This window comes from Hyposmocoma kahamanoa, unplaced genomic scaffold, assembly GCF_003589595.1.
Source record: "Hyposmocoma kahamanoa isolate Upper Pololo Valley unplaced genomic scaffold, ASM358959v1 224, whole genome shotgun sequence".
In the NCBI taxonomy this organism is placed as follows: Eukaryota; Metazoa; Arthropoda; class Insecta; order Lepidoptera; family Cosmopterigidae; genus Hyposmocoma; species Hyposmocoma kahamanoa.
The window spans coordinates 11,021,593-11,040,116 of record NW_020653743.1 but is presented as its reverse complement, the minus strand read 5'-3'; the positions used below and the strand labels follow the sequence as shown (position 1 = coordinate 11,040,116).

The 18,524-nt window shown below is 36.6% G+C and overlaps 2 protein-coding genes across 2 annotated transcripts in view; one reads left to right on the top strand and one right to left on the bottom strand.

The window, feature by feature from the left end:
- Positions 1 to 6,229: 6,229 nt before the first annotated feature.
- On the top strand, positions 6,230 to 10,040 carry LOC113228225. Its single transcript, XM_026461488.1, has 2 exons — positions 6,230 to 6,416; positions 9,051 to 10,040. Exons 1-2 carry the CDS (start codon positions 6,230 to 6,232, stop codon positions 9,599 to 9,601), a joined length of 738 nt encoding a protein of 245 aa, XP_026317273.1. The 3' UTR covers positions 9,602 to 10,040.
- Positions 10,041 to 12,929: 2,889 nt separating this feature from the next.
- The window catches only part of LOC113228284, a 49,025-nt gene continuing 43,430 nt past the window's right edge, over positions 12,930 to 18,524 (bottom strand). The window contains exons 15-16 of the mRNA XM_026461548.1: positions 16,653 to 16,894; positions 12,930 to 15,622 (exon numbers count right to left, since the gene is read on the bottom strand). Of these exons, the coding sequence (XP_026317333.1) occupies positions 14,636 to 15,622; positions 16,653 to 16,894 (1,229 nt within the window). The 3' untranslated portion in view covers positions 12,930 to 14,635. The remainder of the gene's footprint in view (positions 15,623 to 16,652; positions 16,895 to 18,524) is intronic.

Genomic DNA, 18,524 nt, shown 5'->3' with positions numbered 1-18,524 from the left:
AACAAATATTTAATTATCCGATTTACGATAAAACTAACCTCGTTACAATGAATTTTTTCACGCCCGAGATGACATTTGAAGATTGCGCGCGCAACCCAATCGATTTTGTAAAGTGACACACACGATGCAGTTTTCACTGTTTTCAACTTTATGACCATAACATAAGGGTTGCGGCAAACATGACGTGACTATTCTGAAACAAAGGCGAATGCGAATTGATGGAATCCTATTGGAGAGTGCTAAGCCAATCATATTGAACTAGTTTTCACTGCAATCATTTTTTTAAGTCTCTATTTAATTCCTTTATTTTTTTCCATCCTCTAAGATTTATTCAGGGGCTTTGATCATTATTGAACATGACAGCCCTTTAACAGATAAATCATAATACTACCTAAGTAAATATGTATACCATTGATTTATGATGTATACAAAATCTTCGCGGCACTACATGTTGGCTCTGACAAAACGGATTGAAACCACCCAACATGAAATATACGAAAACCAACACGTGCAAATAACCATACCCTGATAGTTTCCGTCCGAACACACTCAACACTACTTGCATTTTATTCATAAAGGGCTAGAATATTAAATTTATTGCTATAGGTGTACCAGAATCCGATGGTACTTAGACAAATTGAAATTTGTAGTGGACAATATCAATATGGTAGGAAAAAATGTACTAGATACTTCATATATTTTATTTGACCAGAATTGATCTATTCTCGTAAATGTTTTAAGATCAGTATGAATTTGTGCGTAAGAAAGGTAAGTAATTTGTAATATATTTTAAAATTAAACAAAAAATTATCAATTACATTGTGGGGACTTGACAGTGGGTGTGTGGGCTATTTACGTTTGCAGTTTGAAGTAACTCGCATTTACGCCAATAATCTTTTTTTTTACCAGTCACTGGCTTCGCTAAAACTTCAAAGATCAAGTTTATTTACTCCTACTAATCGGCAAGATTTGAGATCCACTTCTAAATCGTGAATCGTGACTTAGATGCACCTAATTCATCACTGATTTTACAATAAACATTATCATAATGTTTTTTTGCTTGAAATACAAGCGGATTCTTAGTAATTATTGCAACAAAATCTTTATTTCAAAGTGAAAAAAGTTTAGCAGACAAGCCATTTGACGTAAGTAATATATTGAATTGACATGTGACAAGTTAACATTGCCAGGTGAAAGTAGTTCAATTTTGCTAATATGTAATGGCATGAGATTCTAAAAGTTTTCGTCGGTTTTACAATTTCAAATTTTGAACGAAGACTTATGGATATGACGTTTAGTAAACCTTAGACGATGGAAAAAAATATTCCATAGTATAAGAATCGAACATTGTTTAAGCTTAGCATTTAATATTGGGAGTGCATTTATTGTGATCAATATTGTAAGCTCTACAAAATCACCAAGATTTTGCACTTCTAGAAAACTCTAAAAGGTACATCGTTTTAGCAGAAACTCTAAACGTGGAAATAAGACGTTGTACTGAAGCTGTTTTTAATCGATTCAAAAAAAGGAGGGTATTTTTTGTATGTATGTTACGCGATAACTCCATTTGTGAACCGATTTTAATGATTTTTTTTATTGGAAAGAGGGTACCTCAGCAGTGGTCGCATTTAAATTTGAAGAAAATATTCGACCTCTAAGGATGGCAAATTAGGTGATGAATGACTTTTGAGGCCGGTTTTTTAATACTCAGTATCGAGATTATTTTAAAGAGTATTTAAATCAAAGTTAAATATATTAACTAAACTTCGTTGACAGAACCACAGAAGAGCTATAGAAGGAAGCCTGTTAGATGTATATAGAATAGGAATAAGAGAATTGTTTGATACACCTTTTCTTCGGGCTGTTGGTTTCATAATTGTGGTGAGAGTATCAACTCAACATCTGTCGAGTTTCATGATGGAGGAGTTTAGGCCGAAGGGTGTCGTGTATCGACGTTTCCGAGGCCGGCTACCGGACACCCATGTTGCGTTACACGTCGCAGTCCATACGTGTAAATAAAGAAATAATATTTTGTTATATTGTTATATTATATTGTATGTATGTTAGTCCTTAAGTTATATATTATATGGGTCATGTTGCCTGTAATAAATAAATAAATTTAAAAAATAATAAATTCCGTCAACCAGGCCAATCTACTCCTCACGTAGATTGGCCTGATTGACTACACATATATATGTATTTTATGTCTGTGTATGTGTGTGTATGAATGTGTATGTGTATGTATGTTTATATTTATATTATGTGGCCATACTCCTTTATACGTTTTACTCTCACGTTGTAGTTAGCAAAATATGTAGTTTCTTTCTATTTTAGATTAGTTATCGTAGTAACAAATTGAGTCGTGTTGAATCTAATGATATTTGATTAAAAAATTCATGGTAAGTACATAACAATTGTATTAATAAATTATGAATAGGATACTTAAATTTAGGTAAGCATCTCACATTTTTATTATTTAGTCATTACATAACACACTGTTTGTTAATTATGTGTATTTGATTGCGTACATAAAAATGTCAGTGTGTCGTGTGTGGTGTTCGTTTGGTGCGCCTGTGACGCACTCCATGGGCTCCACATAATGGCTGTTCTCAGCCACGGCATATGCTTTGTGGTGCCCATTAAGTATCTTAATTTTAGTTTTAGTTTATTTTTGTTTATTTTGTAAGTACAATTTAAAATTAATGATACTGAATAAAATTCTTTCTTTCAAGTCTACTCCTAAAAACTTCCCCTCCCATTGCTAAAAAAAAAAAATTATATTTTTACTTCGTTCCATATAAAATGTCTCATAAAATGATTCCGTTCCGAAATATCGGAAAATAAAAAGAAGTCATAACGTGGTAAGAAACCTGATACTAGTGATAATCATTTCGTGAATAACCACGAAAGTCTTAAAATCTATATAAAATATCTCATGTCGTGTACTCGACCGAGACGTGTTGAACAGCCGATATTTTCTTTCCAACTTAAAAGTGTACCTACCTCTTGGTAAAAGTTATACATATAGATAATACGTTTATAGTACTAACACGTACCTTCAAGTAACTTTTACTGCAGTTTATACCTTACTTCGTTCAAATAGCGTCTAAATGTGCAGTGTAAAAGTGACAGTCTCTATACATGAGTTGAGACTAAAATCGTGGGAATCACATTTTTTACTTATATAGTTCCTATTGGTATTAATTTAGGGTTTGGAATTAAAATTACGATCCCTCCTCCCCTTGTGCCCCTTTATACGTTTTTTTTTCAGTTGTATCACGCAGGATACACTAGTCTAGGAGTTTTTTCACACATGTCGCTAAAGTATAATAAATATAAGCACTGTGTATAGCCAGGGATACATAAGCCTGGGACAAAAATATTGGGTGTATATCAGAGTATACACGTGGCGCTGAACGTGTTAAACACTATCAATATACACTTCCGGACACATCATTCTAGCCACCACGCATTTTCAGTATTAAGTGCCCTAAGCTTAAACAATGTTTGATCAAAAAGTATTATGCAATTTTGACAATAGTATAGTAAACGTCTTTTCCATAAGTCTTTATTGGGAATTTGGATTTGCAAAACTTTTTCTTCAATGATAACACTATTTTTGTATTCTAGCAGTCTACGACAAAAATGCGAGGTGACTCGAATTATGTGTCCGGGAGCATATTTTTGTTGTTTCCTTTATGGCGGCCACTAGGCTTCTGCCAGTCTCAGTTTTTTGTATAAGAATAATATAAAAATTATGGCGATCATTGCCAGTGTCAGTTTTATACGAACAGTGTACTTCCTTTATTTTTTTTCCATCCTCTAAGGTAGCCGCATAATAAAAGATAATACATTGAAGCCAATTACGCAAAGATATTTGCATCAGATTCATTTTGATAAATTAAATATAAACTTTGTTTTATATTTTGAGCGAGATTGTATTTTATTATTTAAGTCAAGCACGTTTACATACAAGGTAATAATGCTGATTATATGCTGATTAAAATATGACTACCAATACAAACAATTCTTATTAGTCATATCAGTATGACATACCTAGCATGACCAATAATAAACGGCCAATTTCGTAAAACACAATGTTTTAAAACGTGACAAGAAAATAAATTATTGTTTATCATATTACAAATCTCTGTTCCTCTCTCCAACATTATGACCGGCTGCCTGTGGGCAGTGGTAAACATCTAGTGCAGATACACGCGCAGATTGTAAGAGTGTTTGAAGACTGCAATTAGATTACACTGTATTTCTAACATTTTCGGAGCCAAATCGCGCATATTTCTTTTTTCAAACAAACCTCTGCCATGTTCGCAGTTGACTAAATAGTTGTTAAAATATACTACAATGAGAAAAGCGCTAGATATAATTTTTAACACCCTTGCTCGTAAAGCTGATGTAATTCCACCGGTTTTAGATATGTAAAGCGGGTCATAAAAAACGCGTGTGTCACCAAAGCAAATAGTTAAGTTATAGTCCATACAAATTCCATAACAGTATTATTTGCCATTTCAAATTTCGAACAAATCGCCGCGCGGCCGGCGCCAGTCAGTAGGCAGCGACGTATCATTTTAATAATTGTAATTTCACTAACTGTTTCAATAATTAAAAATGAACAAAATATAAAATGTTTTTTTTCTGTTTCCTCGCAAATGTGTTAAAAAACGTCGTACGATATACGTGCGTATTGGTTATAACATGCTCGGCTCAATTAAAAAACTCCGCCTCGCATGTTATAACCTTAGAATAACCATCTTTACGCACTAATATCGTAATGTACTATAATTACACGTCGAACCATTTACTGTCAAATAATTAACACTCAACCAAATAAAAAGACGCATGTTGCAAATGAATCTTCATACTTGACACTATCAACATTAGAGCTCCTTGTACGAGTTCGTCAAGGGAAGTACTGCCACCTTACCTATTTCTGCCGCCAAGCCGCAATGTGAGCATTACTGCGTTCAGGATTTGAAGGGTAAGGGTGCTGATGAAATTATAGGCACGTGGGATTTGTCAACTTATGTCTCAGGGTGACGGGCACAGTGGCAGTGCCCTTCAGATCTTTGTGATTTAAAGCTCTGAGTGACGCTGCAACATTTATTCGCAAATGGTTATATTCATTTTATCCAAAATGTGATTATAATAGCCAGAAATCAAAGGAAAAGTACAAAGTGTTACTTTTGCACCCGGTTTCCCCTACCTACGCTTTTTATTATCACCCGATCTCAGTTCCTTTTCCATGTAGAGCTAGCAAGAGCTTGGATAGTGTGCTGAGCAATCATGACCTGGATGTTGATATAATTAATTGTAATGTTGATGCGCTAAGTGAACTAATGAACATTTTATTTAATTTTATTGAATTATTTGTGACTGTTGGCGCAGGTATTGGGTTGTTATATTTATGTGAGTACATATTGTTAACAAATACTGTTTATTGTTCGTTTGTTTTATGCTTGTGTTTGATTTGTCTGAAGCTAAAGGTGGAGACCTGTAATTGGCTTTATGTTTCTTTCTCTCTTTTTATTAAATGGTGGAAGCTGATGGTTTTATATGCATAAATAAATAAAAGAATATATATTCATAACGCTAATAAATGCTATATTTTCATTATAATGCATGTGCACTCGGCGTTTACGTGATCATAGTAATAATATTGTTTGTATCTGAATCATTTCACATATTATTGTATGCATGTGATGATGATGTATGTATACGGGGCCTTAGGAAGTTAATAGTCAGTCAGCTGCAGAAGTGAATCAATCCCGCACATTTCCATTTTTCATAAGATACAATTGCATTATAACTGCGGGATGTTTAATAAGTCTAAATACACCCTTACATTATTCCGTTCCGATAATGCAAGCCCGTCCGACTACTTTTAATTCCGGTTCGAAATCCATCCGTCACGACTAGAACTGACAACCCTTAACTAGTAATAAAGATCTCCCATGCCTTTTATAATTCACCAACATCGTTACCAGCAAGAAAGTTTAACATAGACTGGTCGGACAATAAGTACGGGAAACGCAAAATGTCGGCGACCTCGGTTGTTATTCGCTCGCTCTTTCATTTTTAGGAAGTTAGAAAGAAATAGCATCATACGATACGATCCGAGAAATTCATTTCTCATTCAGTCAGTGACGCGTCACACAGTGAAGCGTAAACAGTGTTTTTAAAGTGTTTTTGTAACAAATTTAATCCTATAAACATGACCAAAGGTTTTAGATACGATGTTATTCAGCTAATACATGCAATAAGGGATAGACCGTGTCTTTGGGATAAGACAATTGAGAGTTATAAGGACAGGATTGAAAGACGAAATGCTTGGGAAGATATTTTTAACATGTTGGATGAATCTTATAATAATATGAGTTTCGAAGACAAACGGATGACAGGTAAAACAATTTCTTTAATAATTATGTAATAATTTCACCTTATATTTTTTATTCGAATAATATAATTATTTTTCGAATAGTACATTATTCTTTACGTCATGTCTGTTGCCATCACTTACCTACATACTAATAAGCTTTTCACGACTTAGGTGGCCCAACGGTTTGCACTATGGGCTTTAACTGTGGAGGTTCTGGGTTCAAATCCCGGTAGGATAAATTTGGGAAAATAATTTTTCTAAATTGGTTCTGGTCTGCGTGTTCTGCGAAGTGGGCCAGAGTGAATTCCGTTGCTCTGGTATGTAGGTATGGTTTACTAAGTATAGTGAATTCTCTAATTTGAAACCAGGTCTTTAGTGTGGTTGTTTAGCACATTATTATTGTTAGAAGTATTTAAAAGACAAATTTACAAATATTCGTCTACCTTTACTTGGAAGTTGGTATTTATTATAATTTTGTTATAAACTACAATTAAGATACTTACGAAAAAACTGGAAGAACTCTATGATATATCTAGTTCCTCCCTATGTATTGTAGATTTGGTCCTTTTAGGAATCAGCATTTTAAATACGGTCTATTTTTAACTCCATTAAATTCGTGTCAGTTGTTTCGGAAAAGGCAGTCTTTTATTGTTTTAAAATAAAGATGATTGAGTAGCATGGTTATCACTGACTATAGTTTCCTAGTGCAAGGTTTACTACGCCTTTACTACGGAATAGTGGTCTCCACCATGGCTTTACAGAGACAATATCGCTGGCGACTGCATAATAGTTATTTGTTACGCAAGGCTGCAAAGTTGTTGTCTGACTCGAGTGCTTGCACTGACCATGCAGTGCGGCGCACAGCACCGACAGGACCGAACTTCCTGCTGCGTCCGGCAGTACCGACGATGCAGCTGTAGGTACCTGTCGCGATTGATTACTCCACCAAGTCTGAGAAGATAGTGGAGTACATCAGACATAAAGCCAAATACACCCTGAGAGTCGAGCGGTTGGAGTCCCACCACAACGTAAATTTCAATTCGTTTGTGGTGAGAGTACCGACCGAACACCTGTCGACCTACATGAAGGAAGAATTTTGGCCGAAGGGTGTCATATATCGGCGATTCCGCGGCCGGTTACCTGACACCAGATTGCGCCACACGAAGCCGTCAAGTGAAATTAGTTAGAAATAATGTTTTATTATATTGTATGCTTAGAATAATAAAGCATAGAAACCTAGTCCGCACACGCTAAGTGAGGCAAATTGAAGCGCGCCAAAAGGGCCTACACGAGCGGGCGGGCCTTCAGTGCTCAAGGTCAACTTGCACCGCGAACAGATCAAGAATTTTAGCTAAAAATGACGAAATGTGAAAAATGATGTGATGTAAATGAGTGTAAAAATAGGTCATACAAACATAAAGTAGATACTAACATCACATTCCACAAGGAAGTAACGCGTTTCAACTTGTATTTTTATATAAATATTCACTAAAACCGAAAATTAACCTACTACTAAAACTAGCCTACATGAATTTGATTTTTGCCTCACTTGTGACAGTTCGTTTGATATGAAACTATCATTCTATGCGTTATTATTCTAAGATTGTATGTATGTTAGTGAGGTGAAAATAAAATTATAATGATAGGTATAATTTTAATATTAGGAACTATGATTAATTACGGGATCCACCCGTTAAGGGCGCCTTCAAATAGAAGCGCTGCGCCGCATCATTACTAATTTTCATACAATATTTAACCCATTTGCAGAGCCACTATCCAGGCCCTGTACTCTCGTTATCCGTCAGAAACAATTACTGTCAAATAAGTAGTACTCGACCAAATTAAAAGGCGTATGATGCGAATGAAGATTCGACATTGTTTTCTAATTTGGTTGAATATTATTTATTTGACAGGAATTGTTTCGGACCGAGGACGGAGAACGAGTGTACATGGGCCCTGACATGGGCGCGCCACTTTTTAACCGACTTCTTTTTTTCTTTTTTTTATAAAATATAAGTGCACATTTGACCAGTTTCTCAATTCGACTGTATTTTGTTTGTATTTATTTTTTATGACATCACTTGACGGGACGAACAAGACGTCGACGAGCTTACCATCAGGCGCACGACTTGATAATATTAAAAAAAAACATTCAAGGGGTCAAGCAAGTTTTTGCAAATTACTGATAATCAGGTGTTTCTATTTAATTTTATTTGACACCGATGGATTATTCTGACCAATTTTATAATTTGAAAATGAAAATGACCAAAAAAAGTCATTATTAAGCTTTGTGGTGCATAGACTATGGGGCCTTTTTTATAATATGAAGTGATGGGAGGAACAAGACGTACGCCGTGGCACTTCAACTTTTATGGACTGGCATGTATTGAGCCTGTCGCTTACGACCAGGCGCACGACTTGTTCCTTACTTAGTATCATGAAAAAAGTTTCGTTCTAAGTACCTAACAGAAACACCACTATGGGAGTTTAGTGACGTCGCGTCGTCGGGTTCGGCGGTAGAAATCTCTATCTAACTCCACTCTCGATTAGCAACTTGTCACTCCATAGAAAAATTAAAAAAATACATATGATCCTTAAAGTTAATATTGGACCTCTGATGCATAACTAATGTATTTACCTCTTCTTTCTTTTTCAGGTGAATACGTACTGAACAAGTGGACGAACATTCGAGATACATTCGTGAAGACACTAAAGAGCAAAATGGGTAAACCAAAGAAGAAATACTTGCTTTACGAACATTTAAAATTCCTTATGAAAATTATTCCGGACGAAGAACAAAGTTTAGAAGTAAGTATTGAATGCCCAGAAAATGACAACAATGAACCAGTTGAAGAAACATTATCCTTCGTGAAACAAGAAATCAGTGAAGCGGAAACCAGTTACACAAATCGCAAGAAGAGGAAAACTGACTACAATGATGGCGATGTTCCTAAAAAGAAAAAGAGTCGAAATGGTGAGAAACATAGAAAGAAGTATGAAAACGATGAAGAGTCTTGTGATACGGGAGAAATTGATTTTGTTGAAGTAGATGCGGAGCCTAGATTAATGAATGAAGATGAAGCTTTCTTTGCATCGCTTCTGCCTACAGTTGTAAAGTATAGCGAGGATGAAAGACTGGAGTTTCGAATTGAAGTTTTAGCTGTTATGAAGAAAATTAAAGATAACAGGAAATGGAGTACGGAGTAGGAAACGATGTAATTATTTAACCGAATCAAATTAGGTCTGTGGGCTATGATATAATAATCGCGTGTAGAAACCCAGAGGTAATGTTCCTCCTAAAGTATAAGCCTTGTATTTTGAGCACCTTCAGTTTAGACACTTTCTTTGGGCGCATTTATTCGACACGACTTTCATCGCGCTCACCCCGCGCGTCCCGGGCACGCGGGCGAGCCTGTCTTGAAATTGGACCACGAAGCGCCCGGGCGGTTGTCTTATTCAGAGGAATTTAAATGTTATTGTCACGAAAACTTTAAAATCTATATCACTAATTGCTTTGATGCTCTAAGACTAATTGTGACTGCAAAAACCGACCTCAAAAGTTCGTGGAATTTCATCTATTTATCAAGTTTTATTGAAATCGGTTACCGGAAAGTGCGCGAAACCGGATTAGTCCCCCAGTTTGCCACCCTTAAGAGTCGGAATATTTTCTTCAAATTTACACGGGACCAATATTGAGGTACCCTCTGTCCAACAAAAAAGAATCAACAAAATCGCTTCACAAATGCCGGAGTTATCCCGTACCATACATAGTTTAGTTTTTAGTAGCAGTAGAGCTCCTTGTGAAAGAGTTCGTCCAGGGAACTACTGCCTTACCTTAACCTTACCAAGCAGTAATGTGAACATTACTGTGTTACCGTTTTGAAGGGTAATGGTGCTGGTGAAATTACAGCCACATGAGACTTATCTATGTTACTCTACGTTACCACCGGGTTCGTACGCGGCCTAAGGGTTATCAATGTCTCAGGGTGACGGGCGCAGTGGCAGTGCCCTTTAGATCTTTGCGATTTAAAGCCCTGCAATTTTTATTGTTAGGCGTGTAGCTTACCATCAGGCGAACGTCTTGTTCACTCACATCACTTCATATTATAAAAAGAGGCCCCATGGTTACAATGCACCACAAAGCTTAATAATGATTTTTTAACACCAGTGGATTATTTGGTCAATTTCATTTTCAAATTATAAAATTGGTCAGAATAATCCATCGGTGTTAAATAAAATTAAATAGAAAAACCTGATTATCAGTAATTTGCAAAAACTTGCTTGACCCCTTGAATGTTTTTTTTAAGATTATCAAGTCGTGCGCCTGATGGTAAGCTCGTCGAATTCTTGTTCGTCCCGTCAAGTGATGTCATAAAAAATACATACAAACAAAAATACAGTCGAATTGACAAACTGGTCAAATGTGCACTTATATTTTATAAAAAAAAAAGAAGTCGGTTAAAAAGTGGAGCGCCCATGTCAGGGGGTCTACACTCGTTCTCCGTCCTCGGTCCGAAACAATTCCTGTCAAATAAATAATATTCAACCAAATTAGAAAACAATGTCGAAGCTTCATTCGCATCATACGCCTTTTAATTTGGTCGAGTACTACTTATTTGACAGTAATTGTTACGGACGGATAACGAGAGTACAGGGCCTGGATAGTGGCGCTGCAACTGGGCTAAATATTGTATGAAAATTAGTAGTCATACGGCGCAGCGCTTCTATTTGAAGGCGCCCTTAAACGGGTGGATCCCATAATTAATCACAGTTCCTAATATTAAAATTATACCTATCATAATTTTGTTTCACGTCACTAACTCGGAAAGGCATTCTTTCTCATTAGATATTTTACATAAATAATGTGCGCGCAAAACAGTTTTCCGTTTCCACGCTAGCGCGGAAAAGGTTTTTGAAATTGGAACTTGACTATGGACTGTGGTGCACACCTAACTTCTCTTTCTATAAAAAAAACATAATGACACGTTCAACTACATTAAACTTATAGGATGGAATAAACTAAATCCGTTGGTATATTTTATGCTTATTATTGTTGACATTAAATTGACAACGATAACTAATTTTGTTTATTGAAACTGATTTGTTATAGTTCCAACTGTTTTTCTTTCATATACCATTTTCCTCGCTATAGTGAGGTGTGAAAAGTTGTGCTTCTCTCGGCAGCAAAGTTCTTTTGCGTGTCGTGTCTTGAAACCCTGGCTACGCTCAGGATTCTATTTTTGAACCACTGGCTTCGCTCGTGGTTCAATTTTAAAACACCTTCGCTTGCTCAGGTTTTAGTACAAGCACTCGCGTCAATCAACAATTTTACAGCCTTGCTTAACATATAATTATTGTACAGCCAACTAAAAAAGTATTCTTACGGTTTGCATTCGCCATTCTTATCTATAATATGGTAAAAACCAAATATTTTTAGTGATGTGTATGCATTGAGTATGCCATATATAACCAGAAACAGAAGTAAGGTCTATCCATCCCTAGCAACTCATCACAAGTGGGCCATAAATCACTTTTATATATCAACTCTCGTTTGCGCTGAAATCACAAATTAGAAAGCTGAAATAGTACAGCAGCGCCAACAACTGACCTGTATACGTCTCTGTATATTCCAAAAATATTCTGTATTTATTGTAATAAATATAATATCTGTAACAAAGGGGGCTGTTCCATTCGGTGGTGTGGGAAAAATAGCAAAACATCTAATTTCAAAGCAAACGGAATCGCATTTCATCGGCAATTAAATATGTAAATTTTCAATTGTCGTCCATTATTGCAAGGCTCAAGTTAAACTGCTGAATTTGAAGAAAAACAATTGACGACACCCGTTAATTTCAAATTTGGGCTGGTCAATCGGAGCGTAGTTGTCACCGTAATGATTTAGCCACTCAATGTTTAGCAGAAAAGTTTTCAAACAAATTAAATGACATTTCGTCTCCATTTCTGGTTATATACTCGATGCTTTCTGGTTGTGTACTCTATTGATGCAAAGTTGTCACGAATACATATATTTTTATTATTTGAGATTTTTTGTGAAAGAACTCCACTAATTTTGTTAGGATTATTAAATTTTTTGTCAGTACAAAGATCTATAACAAAAACACATATTTATACTTTCGACAAATTGGTAACTTGACCTGTGGCTCAGTTGGTAAGAGCAATGCTACGGTGCAGCATGGTCGTGGGTTCAAGTCCCACCGGGTCGAAGTAATGCTTCCATGTTTTCGATCTTTGTATTAATAGTAAGTAATTGTTTCCATACACGATTACGACGTAAGGATGTTATTGTTTTTTATATATAAAGCAGACACACGCTAAAAAGCTACAAATAAAAGTTTGAAATATTTAATAGATAAGTTTTAATGATCATTTTTTTCTGTAGCACTTTAAAAATAATGGTCACAGAATCACAAAACACATTTTCAGGTGAATCAGAAAATAACCTGGCGTATTCCATCCTAACATTAATTTACAGCTAATAAATTTAAATTTCTAAGTGAAAAATATAACAAAAACGCAGCAGCAATACTGTATTTTGACAATAATATCGGAGGTATACTTACCTATAGTTCTGAACAATAACAACACGATGATTTAAATAGGTAATATATAAAATTTTCGAACCTTAACTTTTAGAAATGGCAAAATAAAATCACCAAAAGTAAAACAGATTTCGAAAAACCCACAGATTAAAATACGTTTCTCATTACAATGGATTTTATTAATGATTAGTGCCTGTAGCCGAAATATTGATTTTTTTAGTTAGTAGCGATCGATAAATCGATGTATATTCGATTAATTTATATTTCTCGGACTATAGACGCCAGGCATGACTTCAACTAATATATTCTTACAGCTACAAAAAACGTCCGGAACTATTTGGGTTATGCTCCGACCCGAATTAATACGAGACGCCAGTTACAATTTTTTCACTATAGTAATGACCGAACGGTCAAATCACTAAATTTGCTATATTTAAACACCTTTATCTATTTACAGTAGGAATGAACGTGGCTAAATACGAAAATGCAACGTTTTTGTTTCTTGACAAAAAAATGTATGTTTGTCCCAACATTTACCCGGATTATCATTTATATACATCGGCTTGAAACACTGAAATTACAACGTTCTAGGCTTGCAGCCGGGAACAAAGCGATTGCTAGTATCATACTCGGGTAAAACAATAGATACTATATCATACTCGGGTATCAATAGTGACTAGACGGTCCCCTAAACAAAGTTGGGGACAAAATATATTTACACTTACACTATGGATAAATTCACACTAGCTTACCACGATGCTACTAAATGTTAGATTTATCTAATATATAGCGACAGTGAACGCCCTTTGGAAACGTAAGAAGCACGAAAATTCTTTCCTCAAAAAGTCTCAAAAATAACCATTAAAGCTCGACGTCCTCTTCCTTTAATTTGTGCAGATTGGAAGTTCAACTAAAGCTACGCAATAATAGTATTGGAAAAACAAGAAACATTAATGGCAACGTACATAGGAAATCAATCCAGTCAGTCTAGCAAATAAAGAGTTGTTTTTATTATAAATGGATACAATCTATAGCTATTAAGACGATTAAATTCTCATTTTGAGTATGGCCTGTAATCACTATGGGAAACACTTACGTTTATTTTGGAGGTAACCTAAGTTTTATACAATTACATATTAAAGTGTATGGATATATTACAAGAAAAATTTAACAATCAAAATATAATGTCGAAATAATATGAAACTTTGAACTAATCAAGGGTTATTAACGTAGAAATAACACCTAAAGGAACAAAAGCTTAAGATTAATAATTAACAAAATAAAAATCATTTATGAAAAACCCGCAGTTGAACTTAGCTACCGTATTACATACAAAAATTATATACAAAACAATTTCAACAATTTTTCATTATAGTATACCTAAGTGAAAGTTTCGTCGATAAGGAGATCGCGATCAGTCAAGGTAAACGTGAATTACATTTCACATTGTAATGACACAGCCCAAGAAAAGTACATCTTTAAATTCCGATATTCGTCCAAAAATATGAACTAAAGCTGTCATGAGTTTAGTTCCCTTTACAGAAAAGAGACACATGGTTACTTAAAAGAAAGACACAAGTATACTTCCATCTCTATCTTTCACATAAGTCCGATCTTTTGATAGTTACGAGATTGTGTAATGTCGGAGAATAAATATCATCAACCTTAGTTTTATACGTATTTAGTGATGAGAAGTAAAGTCCATAGTAGGTTTCCTTTGCCGTGGCTTTTTTGGTCTTTGTGGGGTAGGAGAGCCGTTGCAACAGAGACACCCTCGCTTCACAACTCCGCGTCCTGACGCACGCCGTCGCACTTCCAGGTCCGGAGATCGTTCACCAGCTCTCGTCTTCCCCGATAGACTCCTTTCCATGTCTCCTTCCATAGTATGATACATGCGTTTAGGCGGGTAGGTACGCAGCGGCGGATGTGTGTCATCGGCAGAGGAGCCGTCCGCGCTTCCACTACGTTCTAGTCTCGCTTCTTTTATCACCGAATCCAATCTCATATGTGTACCAACCCCACTTGAATCAGTCGAATTGGTATCGTATAACGGGCTCTTGCAACATTTGTCGCTATCACTGCTAAAGTCTAAAGGTCGGCGACCTTCAGACCTTTCAGAAGCTGAATTTGATTCCCAGAACAATTCTGCATGTCTTTCCGGAGACGAGTTGTCGTCGTCCACATCTCCTCTCATAGATTCCAAAGTAGCATCCCTGGAGTCTTCGGCTGTCATTTTCGCGTCATCTCCAGCTATTAGGGCATCAGGTTCATCCATTAAGAAGCTCGTATCTCTTTCTCTTTTATCGTCATAGCAAACCCTTCTGATCACTTGCGTGGTATTTACTGAATGCACTATCGCCGATGCGGTATTAGAAAGGTGCAACTCTCGAGTATCAGTTAAGATGTTATCGAATCTGGTAAGACCATCATCTTTGACCAATACCGAAGATAAATTCATGTTATTGTTATGTGGTCCTGGTATGTGTTCGACGTGATCAATGATATTATCAAGGTCGGCGTATTTGACAGAGTGTGAAGTTGCTGCAGTAGCTTGTGAGATCACGGTGGTTTGTGGAGCTGTCATTAGGACGGTGGCAGGTGCCCGATTGGCGTGGAATATCGTAGATATCTGCCTACCCTTTATTCCTGTTATTGTGAATGGTTGTACCTGGAAAAACCAGACAATTAATTTTAGACAAATTATTTAGTATTTATTTAAATACTAGATAGTGTATTGGATTCTCAGCGCTTGCATGGACCTTTGACATTATTACTTGCTCGAACTGTGATAAAATCGCAATGAATACTTCCCATTAGAGAATCTCCATGGATATTTTTCAATAAAATATTCTAATAATTCCACAAAATACCTTGTTATAGCCGTCATACCTATTATAATTATTAACTAACTGCTGGCCTTATAGGTAGACTTTTTTAGTAGCAGTAGAGCTCCTTGAGAAAGAGTTCGTCCAGGGAAGTACCTTACCTATTTCTGCCGTCAAGCAGTAATGCTAGCATTACTGCGTTCCGGTTTTGAAAGGTGCTGGTGAAATTACAGGCACATGGGACTTGTCAACTTATGTTTCAAGGTGATGGGCGTAGTGGCAGTGCCCCTCAGATCTTTGCGATTTAAAGTTCTGAGTGGCACTGCAACTGTTATGGACAGGCGTGTAGCTTACCATCAGGAGCACGACTTGTTCATTCCGTCACTTGATGTTATAAAAAAAAAATTAAAGTAAACTTAAATTGCGACACGAGTGCTAACAATTACGTCATCAACCATTTCGTCTGTAGTCAAAACGTCTGCAAATTGTATTGTGGCCGTCGTGAATTATTACACAACAATAATACAATAATCACACAAACTCATAGCCCCGCATTAGGCAAACCTAGTATCACGGGTGCCGTGGACACACACGTAGACAAATACAAGTTACACCCAAACTCAGGAGATAAACAAATGTCAGCCATACAAGTATTTCTCCCGGCCCGGGAATAGAATCCCCGGGTTCCTCCTCTCTTCTACCTCTGCGTAGCAGCCCAGAATGGTAACCGTCCGGCCACCGAGGCATGGAAAATTACGACGCCGCTAATGTGATCACCCCATTGGCGCAATACCTTATTCGCGCGTAAAACATACAAAGCTTCAGCACGCACTGCGTCATCCCGAGAAGATAAAGATCTACCAATATTCTTACCTCACCATCTTCCGTAGGCTCACTATGGAAAGTAGTATTGGGATGGCTTCTTGCAAACTCCTCCTGGTCCAGCGCAATAGTGGCCATGCCATCCTCGTTCACAGTCACTATGCCAACGTCTTCAAGTCCAAGGTTCAAGTCTTGTTGGTCGTGAACGTTGTTTTGACGGAGCAGATGGTCTGTTGCCATTTGATCGTCTATATCGGGTTGGATCACAGTTTGGTTCTGGATTATTGGTTGTGCTGAAAATAAAATTTTCATAATGTTAATGCTAAATGAGTCTACATGACAGAACGCTATCATATAAAAGATATTCTTTTTTTAAATACCATTTTTGATATGATGTGGTAACCGAGTGCAGTGCCTCTCAGAGCTTTCACCTTGTTACCCTGAGACATAAATTGACAAGTCCCATATGCCTGCATTTCTCCAGCAACCTTATCCTTCAAAACCGGAATGCAGAAATTGTTCATATTACTGCTTGGCGGCAGAAACAGTTAAAGTGGTAGTACTTCCCTAACTCTTTTACATGAAGCTCTACTGTTACAAAAATTATTAACTCTAGGAAGACAATATATAAAAATTAACATTATGTGCTTTTGTGCCGGATATATTCCACTGTTATTCATCCGATTGCGACAAAACTTTCGTGCGATAGGCAATGCTGCTGAACATTCATTTAAAGGTGGAGTCCTAGGGGTTTTCTTTTGTTTTGAATAATTTCTTAGATAGTAGTCTTTGTTTTCTTTTTTTTTCATACAGTATTTTTGTTTATATTTTCTTTTTACCTGTAATGGTACAACTTACTGTATAACAATTTATACGTTAAAACGGTGTACGGTTTCTCTCTCTAAAAAATTCACAAATCACTTATAAACCACCGCTCCGGATCGTGGTTGGTTCAGCAAGCGTTCATTGTTATCCAGGCAGGCAATGCTACCAGTATAATGGGAACTTCTCTTGTAAATCCCAGTGTTTGTTTTAGTACCTATTGAAGAAGCCTACTACAGATCTTTAGGTTGTAAATTGATCTTTGTAATATCTGTTTTTATTGAAATATATAAAGTTCGAGACCCTAAACATTTCGAGTTGTTAGGTTTTCGCGATTGTTACACATAGGAAATGAAACTATTTTTCCTACAAATTGACGGTATAGCGATGGGCTCCCCGGTATCTCCCGTTGTTGCTGATATTTTCATGGAAGACTTCGAGGAGCGAGTTTTATGGCCCCAGCTAGGCCGAAGATTTTCAAACGGTACGTTGATGATACTTTCACAATATTACCTAAAGATAGCATACCTTCTTTCTTGGACCATCTTAATTCTTTTAGTACTAATATCCAATTTACTATGGAACAAGAGAATTGTGGTACTTTAGCTTTCTTAGATGTTTTAGTTAAAAGAAATCCTAATAACACCTTAGGCCATACTGTATTTCGAAGAAAACCCATACAGATAGGTATCTCAATGGTAATTCCCATCACCATCCTAGCCAGTTAGCTACCGTGGGCAAAATACTTTGTTTCAGAGAGCACATGGTGCCTGCGACAGTAATCATCTGGCAGGGGAACTTCAGCATATAAAGCAAGTCCTACATGCGAATAAGTTGAAGATTCCACGCCAATGCCGCAGGCCCCGTGTGAAACCACCAACAGTCGAGCGAAGACCTGTCATCTTACCTTACGTGAGAGGTGTTACAGACAAGATCGGAAGAGTCCTCAGGCGGGCATCTATCAATACCTATTTCAAGCCCCTAAGGAAGATTTCTCAGTTCCTGAGACCCATAAAATGTAACATCCCCTTACAGGATGCAGGAGTTTACAAGCTTGACTGTAAGTGCGGTCTCTCTTATATTGGACAAACAAAGCGAAGT